Here is an 11,887-nt window from a genome sequence, read left to right on the forward strand (position 1 = left end):
ATTTTAACAAAGACATCCATCCTGAACTTCTTTGGGGGGAGGTTTACTTCTTCTCTTGGATCTTGGTCTTATAAATATTTTCTGTCTTGCTAGATCTCCAAAGTTGTTCAAAAGATATTTTTAAACATTTAATTCATATTTTCCCATTTCTATTACCCTAAGGATTGGTTAAAATCATCCAGTCTACATTTTGTGAGATAAAAATCCATCTGAAAATAAATTGTGAGAATATCTTCTTACCCATTTATTTCTTACATTTATTACTTATATTTAAGAAAATTGACCCTTGCCTCTCAATTTCAAATACACATACCATTACATTGCAAATAACACTAAAAATCTTAGTAATGAACTTGATAAGAAAGTATTGTTAATTCTTTTTATTATTTTATTTTGAAATAATAATAGATTCTCAACAATTATGAAGACATGTGTTTGCAAATACATGGAATTATGTTATGTGTATCTTATGAGATTGGCTTTCTTAGCATAATTTCCTTGAGATTCTTCCAGGTTATATTTATAAATAGTTCATTTCTTTTTATGTCAAGTGGTATCCTATGGTATGGATAATTTGTTCAACAACTGATCCATTGAAGTACATCTGGGTACTTCCTAGTTTAGGACTACTCTGAATAAAGGTATGGTGAATAGGTGCATACAAATTTCCATAGGAAAGTTTTCATTTATCTGGGAAAATTGTCCATTTGTATAATTGTTGAATTGCATGGCAATAGCATTCCTCAGTATCTACAAATGTTTTTCAGACTGTATATATTCTTTAACATTCCCTCCAACCATGAATCTGTGGTTCACTTTCTCTGCATTATCACCAGCATTTGTGTCACCATATTTCATTTTTCTCATTCTAGTAAGTTTGCAGTGATAGCTCATGATAATTTTGTGTCATGCTCTAATGGTTAATGATGTTGAACTTCTTTTTATGTGTTTATTTGCCAAGTATATATCATCTTAGGTTAAAAACTTTGATTTTGGCTTTTGACCATTTTTAATAGATTTTTTTAATGTTGAGTTTTTAGCTCTTTTAATGTATTCTAGAGGTCTTTTTCAAATATATGGTTTACAGATATGTTTTCAAAGCCAGTGATTTGTCTTTTCATTCTCTTACAGCATATTTTTAATTTTGAAAAGTTGAATTTATCAAATTCCCTCTTATCATGAGTTTTGGTTCAAAGGATTCTGCCTATTATTCCCTCATGAAGACTTTCTCCTGTTTGTCTTCAAGTTTTATGTCAATCCATCTTAAGTTAATCATTGTATAAGTTATAAGGTTTAGATTGAGGCTTATGCTTTTGCCTCTGGAAGTCCAATTGCTCCAACACCATTTGTTGATAAGTCTGTCTCCATTCTGTTGAGTTTCTTTTTCATCTTTTCAAAATTATATTGTGTACATTAATATGGGTCTATATCTAGATTCTTCATCATTTCCATTGATGTATGTGACTATGCCTCTACTTGTGCCATGTTATCTTCATTATTATAGTTACCCAATAAATCTTCACATTTGGAAGAATGATTGCTCCCATATTTCTTTCTTTCAAAATTCCTTTGGCTAGTCAAGGGACTTTCCTTTTCCACATTAATTTTAGAATAAGTTTGTTTACGCCTATGGAAAAAATGAAATTGTACCAAATATAAACATCAATCTAGAAATAGTTGGTATCTTATTATATTGAATCTTTTAACTCATGAACACAGTAGTCTATTTAATCATTTAGATGTTTCTAGATTTCTTCCATTAGTATTTTGTAATTTCACATATAGATACTATACTTGTTTTAAGATTTATACTTAAGTATTTCTTCTTCTTCAGAGTAGTTACAAATTTTGTTGTTGTTTTTTTCATTTTGATTGTTGATATTTTATCTTACAAACTTACCAAATTCACTTATTAGTTCAATAATAGTTTCATAGATTCCTTAGAGTCTTCTATCTAGACAATCATCTTTTCTATAAATAGAGGTAATTCATAAAACTTATATTTATTTTTCTCAGCTTTTCAAGCTGTCTAAAATTTCTAGTGCTCTATTAGTAAATGAGTTGTGAGAGTAGATACCCTTGTCTATTCCCAAACTTAGAGGATAAATCTTCACTATTTCACCATTAAGTTTGATGTTAGTTGTAGGTTTTTATATAGATGTTTGTCATGGGAATACGGAAGTTTCTCTTTATTCGTAATTTGCAGAGATTTTACTATGTACTGGTGCTAAATTTTTACAAATCCTTTCTCTGTATAAATTAATATGATCAGTTAATTTTTTTCTTTAGCATTTTGATAAAATAGTCTATATTGATTAGTTTTAAAATATTATATACCTTATCTATATGGACTAAACCCCACTTGGTGGTGGCAGATTTTTAAATATATTTTGGGGGTTTGAATTGTTAATATTTGTTGAGAGATTTTGCATCTAATTTCATTAGAAATACACATTGGCTCTCATTTTCTTTGTGTGTGTGTGTGTGTGTGTGTATACACATATGCATAGATATTAAGTGTATTAATGTGTTTGTGTGTGTTGTAGCTTTTTCTGAGTTTGACATCAGGATAATACTGACCTTATAAAATATGATGAGAAATGTTCCCTCTCTTTTATTTTGGCATGCACTTTTACTTGAATGCTTGCTAAAGTTTTCCTATGAAATTATCTGAGCTCAGAAATATCTTTTTGTGAACTTTTATTAAATTACACAATAAATTTATTTTTAATGGTTATGGTATTATGCATTCAATAATTATAGTATTATTTAATGGCTTTAATTTTATCTATTTCTTCCTGTATGAATTTTGGTATAGTTCTTAGCTAATAGTTAACAATTATATAGTACATAACCTCTTAGTGTTTCTCAGATTAACTTTAAATACACTGATTTTTCTTAAATCAACATACCAACCTTGAAAGTCAGTATTAGTATTACATTTTGGAAAGGGATACTAGGGATTGAACCCAGGTCTGCTTTACCACTGAGCCACATCACCCACAGTTTTTATATTTTGAGACAGGGTCTCACTAAGTTGCTTAGTGTCTCACAAAGTTGCTTAGGGCCTCACTAAGTTGCTGAGGCTAGCTTCAAACTTTTGATCTTTCTGCCTCAGCCTCCCAAGCCACTGGGATTACAGGTATGTGTCACCATACCTGGCTTTATGATTCCATTTTAAAGGTGAGCAAACTGAGGTACTGAAAGAGGAAATAATTTAGATAAGGACATATTTCAGTAAACATTGGAGCTCACGTTTAAACCTAGTGTGAATGTCTACAGAGTCCCATTCTTTCAGCCCCTCTACTCTTTCATAGGCTTATCCTTTGAGAAAAAAAAAAATTGATGTGATTGAAAAATATCAATAATGCTCATTCATATAATAGAGTTTAGTGAGTTTGTGTTGAGTGTCACAGTATGAGATTGGTGATGTGGGCCAGAGTTGAATAATATAAGATCTTATAGACAACAGCTTTGAGGGGATCTATGTTTATAACAAAATTTTGTTCTGATTGCTGGGTAAGAAAGAGGGGCGATTGTAATTCATTTAGGAAGCCATTTTAGCAGTAGAGAAATAGAAGATAACGAAGATTCTCCATAAATATTAATTCTGGACGAGTGAAACTTTGGAAAGGTCAATACACATTTCCTAGTTGAGACATAGTGATAAACTGAATGTGAAGGCAGTAACAAAGTACCACAAACAAAGTGGCTTCAAACAACAGAAATTCATTTTTTTTTTCACTATTCTGGAGGTTGGAAGTTCATGTTTACTCTAAAAGGTCTAGGAAAAAATCTATCCCATGCCCTTCCCTTAACTTCTGGTGTTGCCAGTAACATCTGGCATTCCTTGGAGATAGGTGCACCACTCCAATTTCTGCCTCTATTGCACATAATATTCCTTCTCGTTTTGTCTCTCTCTTCTCCTCTCTTCAAAAGGTTAACAGTCACACTGAATTAAGAGTCCCTTCTACTTTAATATGACCTCATCTTAACTAATTATATCTGCAACGACCTGCTTTCCAAATAAGTTCATATTCTGAGGTCCCAGAAGGACCAGAATTTAGTAGCGTAAGTGATATAACCCAGTATAAGGATTGAAGAAAATAAAGGACAGCACAATGACTTCTAAGTTTTCAGTTTGTATGTCAGAGTAGATTGTAGGGCCAGTTTTTGAAGGAAAAGATTCAGGGAAGAGCAAGTGGGAAATGGACACAGTGAAGAGTTGTGATTGTCTATACCAGTTATTGAGATATTAATTAGATACTTAAGGGTGGAGATAAAGAAGGCAGGTAAGTGCATGACTTTGGAGCTTACAAAAGACCTAAGTGGGAGATGTGTATTTGAAAGCCCTCAGCCTAAAGATATATTTTAAGATGAAAAACTGAACAAGTTCAGCCTGGATAAGGCTAATATCTGGATTACTCCAAAGCCTTGAAGCTTTGGAAAAGAGGGAATGAAAGAGGAAGACTGAGAAGTGGAAGGCTGGAAATTCATGTTCACTCTGAAAGGTCTAGGAGAAAGTCTATTCCAGAGAGTTAAGAGAGAAACCAAGGGTTTATAATATTAAAGGCTTCAAATGAAGAGACATATAGTATTTCAGGGAAGAGATGATTAGCTCTACCAAATTCCACTGATGGATTGAATAAAATGAACACAAATGAGCAAGATGAAAATTGTTGGTAATTTGAAACACAGTTGTTTCATTGGGGGATGTAATTTAAGAGAATAAATGAGATTATGAAAACAGAACCTAAAGAATTGGAGGCTCAGTGTTAAAGACAAATTGTTATCTTTGAAGATGGTGGTATTACAGCATAAATAGCATTTGCAACATGCTTATGCTGTAATAAGGAAAGGAAAACATTGGGGAGACAGGAAGATGAAATAGTTTTCAGAAATATGTCATTGCACAAATTTAGGAGAATGGAATCAAACGTATAAGAGAAGGAGCTGGTAAAGAAAGAGATAGAGTTCATCACATAAAATGATTACTCCACAGTTAGAGACAATGGTTATCAATCTTACTTCTCTGGAAATTGCTAACACCATGTAAACCAGTTCATCTGATTATGAAAGAACACTTGTTTGCTAGTGTTCCTGTTTGCTAGTGTTAGTGGTGTCAGCATTGTGGAGCCACAAAGTATACCCATCATCCACTATGCAGTGTAATCTTGTTACTAGTGTGTTTATGAAAACTTTAAGTCCTTTGCACTATTTTAAAGTTCTGAGACTGAGGACTTCTCCACAGCATCACCTAGCTACCATGTGATGGAGTTTGAAACCAATTTTACACTTGAAGCACTTTTCCTAGGGTGATCACAAAATTTATCACCTAATGCTGAATGCTTTTGAGAGTGAAAGATACAGATATAATAACTACATATGGAAAATAGGTGTAAATCAAGACTTTATAAGAACAAGTGGGGCATGCATCATCCTACATTTGCCTCCTCTTTTCAGATCCTTTAATCATCAATTCAAAACATTCAAAGCATTATCATTATTTGAACACCACTAATAGCCTAAAGTTAACATTAAAGATACCAATAAGGTATGGAAAATTATAATAAAAACAAGACAATTTAAATATGCCTAAAGGATCAGTTTATTGAAATGACTGGAAAGGAAATACATTCTTGAAGAAATACTGGTAAATCCAATCCCAGAAACTATTCTTATATACATTTTTTGACATGTTTAGAGTATTTCCAACTCAACATTGAACTTACAATTTGGAAACTGCAAAGAGTTCATGAGTCTAATTCAAACTAAACCAATGACATGAAATGCATAAAATAAAAAGAATACAGTTTCATTTTTTCCAGGTAGTTCCATTCAAAAATATATATTTGGTAACATGATACAAGGAAAAGATGCCTTGTTTCCAGTCTCAGTCAATTCTGTGGAATAGAGAACAAATATAGAATTAATTCTGTTATATGATAAAGCTGTTTACTTTTCCCCATTTGTATTGGCATGACTAATTTAAAAAAAAAGAAATTATGCATTTCATTGAACCTTTCCATGGAGGCACACAAAGTACGGATCACATCAAATATCAGCTCACTAGGAATGTTTTAATAAGATGTCTAACCTATCATGATCACAAAAGGCTTTGTATCTAAGAATCTCAAACAGAATTTTCTCTCCCCTTTTGAACACCCATACCTAGACCAATAATTTTATTTTGACTTGTGAATTAAAAGAAACAGAGAGTTTTAAGCAAACTAAATACAAAGTTTATGAAACTTAATCTGGAATAACAATGGAATTTTTCCTTTAATAAAAGCTCAAATGAATTTACATAAAAGTGAAAGAAAATCTATTTTATGGTTTTCTTAAAAATGATGGAAATCAAATCTCAGGATATAGACCCTTGAAAACAAGTCAGTCAAATCTATCAATAACACATAAGAAAATTAAAATTCTCTTGAAATTTTTCATGTTTCAGGTCAGTGGATAAACAGTTGACAACAAAATGATAATTAGTAAGTAAGTTAACATGTTGATGGAATTTTCCACTATCTGTAGGAGAATGAAATAGAAAAAATAATCAACTATAAAAGGAATTGGTCTAATCTCCAAACTTCTCAAACTTACCAAAAATAAGGAGCCGCTAACTTTGAAATCTTCTTAGACCTTGAAAGTAAACAAATAATAAATAAATAAATATACCACTTATCTTTTGACAAAAACAATTGCCTTAAGAGTGTTCTAAACAATTAAATAAGCATCTCAAACTTTTCCCCTCATGTACAGATGGCAAAAATAAGGCATAATCTATGGCATTTTGGGAATGCATGTCCATGAGGAAAACATTGAAAACTCTTGAAAATAATTAGCTTTCTTGTGCCAAGCTCAATCAAATTATCAATTTTAATTTTGATTTTGGTAAGTCTTAACACTCTTTAAATCAGAATTCTTATTTGAATGTGGTAGAACATGCCTGCACTTCCAGTGACCTGGGAGGCGGATGCAGGAGAAGAGCGAATTTGAGACCAGCCTCAGTAAGTTAGCAAGAACTTGTCTCAAAAGAAAAATAAATAAATGGAAAGTCTATGGATGCATCTCAGTGCTACAGTGCCTCTGAGGTTCAGTCCTTAGAACTGCTAAAAAGAAAAAAAAAGATATTGAAATTTATTCAGAATCCCTGCAATCATTTCTTTCCAACACAGACTATTCTACTTAGACAATCAGAACAACTTAATCAGAATCTATGTGGGGTATGTCTAGGCATTGGAATTGTGGGAGGGTGGCTCTAGGTGATTCTATTGTAGAGAATCACTGATCTAAATTATAACTTTATATCTTTGTTCTTTCACTCTCTAGGAGTGCATATTCTAGAACTTTCCTCAACTTATTCTACCATCATATATACATCAGGAGTGAAATGGCAAAGTAAGTAAGTATGGACTTACAGTAACAGGGTTGGAAACTGGGACAAGTGGATTAGTCACAGGGTAGAGTGGGCGAGTAGGCTGGAACAGAAGATCTTGGTATTCCAGAAAGGCTTGGACAGGCATATCTCTCTGGGGAAAGGGCAATACTTGCTGGGGAACAGGTGCAATTTTGGATTGAGGGATATGCGCCTGGGGCTGAGGAAGAAGTATGGGAGTCTGAGGAAAAGCCTGGGGGACCTGGGGGACCTGTTGCACCACAGGCTGGAGCTGAGGCAGAAGGAGGTGCTGGTTTTGGAGGTCAGTGAGATGTGGGATTTGAGGGACAAATGGGGTTAGCTCTGTTGGTGATTTAAGGAAGGGCATGAGCTTAAGCTTAGAAAGAATGGTCTCTTTAGTTTTGGGGACTTCTGCTATCTCAGGCTGAAGGAGAGACAGCACCATAGCCAGCTGAGAGAGAGTCAGGACGTTTTGTGGAAGGAGGGTGTAAGGCATGAGCTGAGCATAAGGAAGTTGTGGCTGGGCAATGGGGTGGATTTTATCTTGGCATTCATCCTGAAAAAAGAAGAAGAATCTTTCAGTCCATGATTTAACCATAACTGTCATTTACAATCAATTAATCTATTGGACAACTGCAATTGAGTGAAGACAATAAAAGAAAGATTTTCACTTATGTCACTTAAGAAATCATTTTGGCTCATGTAAAGAAAATGAGTAAAATGTTCCTTAAGAGATTTCTTCTTAAACTCCTCAAATTTTTGGTGGATCTGTGGTCCAAACTGAAATCAATGTTTAGGAATTTTCTTGGATTTTTTTGACCTTTTCCTTAGTTATCAGGATAGATGTAATTTATATGCTTTGGTCTTTATACAGCACTGACTTTTCAACCTAAATATGCTAGCAACAGAACAAATTATTTTCATATAATGAAGAGACATCAATTTGGAAAGACTTAGAGGGACACATGTGTATATATTTTCTCTTTCTTTTTGTGAAAAGTCAGTCTGTATTTATGGCTAAATTCAGGGACTCATTAACACTGGCCAAATTCTACCATTACTTCTTTTGGTAAAAGGTAGTTTACTTGAGTGTTTAAAGTGCATTTATTTTTAAATTTTAATTGGTTTTAGAAAATATTTTGTGTGATAACCAAACCTTCTAATAATAAAACAGGAAGTGGAAATATTACAGTTAGGTAAATGTATGAACTGTAGAATTTTGTTATTCAAAAAATTCTTGATTTTTAAGCAAGCTCTGCTACTTAATTAACTGGCTGATGTGGTCACATAGTGTGCACTCAATTCTTCTAAACCTCACTTCTCTCATTTGTAATGGAAATATCCTTAAGAATGTCATCATGCAGCCAATAAATATTGTAGTACAATTGACAAAATCTTAATGTCAAATCATTGAATATTCATGGCAAATCAGCTCATCAATACATCAGGGTAGATATTCTTAAGAATATTCTCCATCTACACATTAAGAAAATGAAATACAAAGAAACTTGTGGCCAAGGTTATGTCTGGGAAACAGACTTACACCTTGTCACCTTTATTCTCTTTCATCATCATAACATCTTCAGATTAAGAAAGGAACATAGTTCCCAGTTTGGAGGTATTTGTACTAGTTTGAATTTATTAAAACAGATATACCATTAGTAATATCATTAGATAGTTAATCTCTATTCTAGAAATTGATTATGCATTTAAAAAGCACATTGATGACTTGGAAAATATATTTAACTTTGCCATTGTTTAATTTCTTATATTGATTGGTAGGTACATAGCATTTACTTTGCAATTCTTTAAGCTGAACATATACATTATGAATATTTTATGGTTTATGTTTTATAATAATATTAGAATCAGTCATCATGAAAAATTACCTGTCTTTGCTGCTGTTCCACATGCTTAACCTTCTCAAGCTTCTCCTAAAAATAAATCATGCATTTAAAATGCTATTATCTGTGAAATTCTAACAGGAAATCATGAAAATAAGTACAGTTATATATGAAGATTTTACCTTGATATGTGTAATAGATTCCTTTAGAAAAATAAAAAAAAATAAAAATAAGATTTAGTTTTGATTAATAATTCTTAGTTTTCAATATATATCAGAAAATAAAGGCTTCAAAAGTTAATAGAGACACTTTCACTTGCTAGTGTCCTTAAGTTAGGATAATGACTACAACTTTTATATTTAAACCATTCTATAAAGCCTCTCATATTTAAAAAAAACCTGTCATATAAAAAAGTCAGATGAATTTAGTCAAGACAGAAAAGAAAATTGATGATCATTGTGCAACAATAAGCTTCTAATGGAAGCTAATTTCTCTCTACAATCATGGTCCTTTTACTAATAACAAATGATGCCTAAAACACCATCTGATTATAAGAAGGAAAAAACTAATTGAAAACAGCATAACAGCATTTGGTGCATTATACTAGTCATTATTAGTTCACTTGTTAATGTGTTCAGTTTCAAATAAACTATAAGAAATCAATACACCCCCTAAAATTCTCAAGACTTTGTGAAGAGACAATATATATTGTCACACCATTTACTAAACAGATGACAACATTGTCAAGAGTGGTGCAAGGACAAATGTCCACCTGACTCTCTTGAGTAGATTAAGCTCTCACCAAATTCCACTGGCTTTTATTTATCAAAGTGACAACTCTAAGAAAAACAAAATGTGTCCTAAACATGTTTGCTTACCCACTACACTTCAAGCTCTTGGTTTCACTGATGTCCTAATCTAGTTTGTATCATAGCTCCTAATCAGTGTCTGATGCACAGAAATCACTCAATAAATGTTAAAAGGTCAGAGTACAGAAAGCTCAAGACAGAAAACAGAGCTGTATGATCCATAGAAAATGGGATGGGGAAGCAGTGACACAATTTCAAGTAGGAAGCCCACTTAGAAAGTTCTAGAGTACTAAATTCTCCAGGCATTTTTTCTGTCTTTCAACATATATAAAGGGAATTTACATCAGAATTTGCATGTCATATGTGGCTACATTAGCATAATTACTGTGATGTAACACAATACAAGGCACAGGATTTTATAGTTCTACAATTGGAAACTGCCTCTAAAAATCATTCTTACCTCACTGCTTGAAGTCTGTAAAGAAAAAGAAAAAGAAAAAATCAGCATTAAATCTACTAGATCATCAGAAAATGTTTTTATTTTATGGATGGAAAAAATGTTTTCAAAAAAAACTTACCTCAGTGGATACACTGAGTTCTTCCTTCTATAAAGAAAAGTAACAAGTCCATTTAGAGTCTGTAGATAATTCATTATCATACATTTACTCTTTTTATGCACTTTATATAGCATTCTTTTAAAAAGTTGGGGAAGGCTTTTTAAAATTTGCATGTCTTTGTACAGACATTAAAAGTAAAATTTTTATTATGTTTCATATTTAGTAAATTTAAATTGGTATACTTCTAATCACCTGAATTGAGAATAGATTTGGGAAGGATAACAGAAATGTAGTTACTTTAATTTCTATTAAATACTTTTTGTTATGATTATGAGTATACTTATGATTATGATTATGATTATTGCCTGTATTCTGTCCTCTGGTAGTCTTTGGATAAATTCAAAAAGAATTTGGCCCACTTCTCTACTGCAAGAGACATATATGTTTGAACAGTTTAATAAGATATATTTATATAATTTATGCATGCATAAAATTGTGTAATTCTACATAGTTATTTGCTGTTTTTCTTTCTTTTTTTGTCTTGTTTTGTTACTAAGTATTTGTTTGCTTTTCCTTTAGCTACAGGGGGACATTGGAGTAGAAAACATTTGTCCCAGGTTTGAGACCCCACAGGAAAATTGAAAAAGTAGATAAGAGTGAATGATTTTCATAGACACCAAAACAAAAAAACAAAAAAGCTGAAAATTCCATTATTTGTATGCTAACATTATTGGTGATATTATTTTCTACATTAGGAAGGTCAACCTCTCTATATGTTAGTTTTTTAGGAATTTTCTCTGTACATACCTCCCTTGCAAGAGCAAGAGCCACAAGGCAGGCAAGGATAAGGACCTTCATGGCTACCACGTCCTGTGAATGGGGAAATGAGAGATGGCATAGTCAGTCAGACATATTTTCTTATTTAGGTAGAGTTATTTTTCCTTTAAAAAAATAAAAAATAATATAATACCATGCTTTCATTTTAAGGAAATATACTATTGGAAGTTCTATCCTGTAACTAGTCAAAAATCTACTTTGGCTTCCTACACCTAAATATTAAATTCAATCTATTCAGATTTTTAGCTCATGGATCTCCAGTCTTTTTATATTTAAGTTCACTCAGAGTGTTATATTTTGGGTTTTTAAATGTATAAAAATATATAAAAAGTTACAGAAAGATTTATTTGTTCATTTTCTATGAAATATTTACTTCGCACTTTAATTGCCAGACACTGCCTAGGTACTGGGGATAGAGCAAATCGCAAACCTGATAGAGCC

The 11,887-nt window shown here is 32.3% G+C and overlaps 1 protein-coding gene across 1 annotated transcript; it reads right to left on the bottom strand.

The window, feature by feature from the left end:
- Window positions 1-7,103: 7,103 nt before the first annotated feature.
- LOC114084137 (beta-casein) lies at window positions 7,104-11,467 on the bottom strand. Its single transcript, XM_071614000.1, has 6 exons — window positions 11,417-11,467; window positions 10,631-10,657; window positions 10,513-10,527; window positions 9,289-9,333; window positions 7,422-7,955; window positions 7,104-7,112 (listed from the first exon to the last, which is right to left on the bottom strand). Exons 1-6 carry the CDS (start codon window positions 11,465-11,467, stop codon window positions 7,104-7,106), a joined length of 681 nt encoding a protein of 226 aa, XP_071470101.1.
- Between the last annotated feature and the right edge of the window lie 420 nt (window positions 11,468-11,887).

The sequence above is a fragment of the Marmota flaviventris genome, chromosome 7, assembly GCF_047511675.1.
Source record: "Marmota flaviventris isolate mMarFla1 chromosome 7, mMarFla1.hap1, whole genome shotgun sequence".
NCBI lineage: Eukaryota > Metazoa > Chordata > Mammalia > Rodentia > Sciuridae > Marmota > Marmota flaviventris.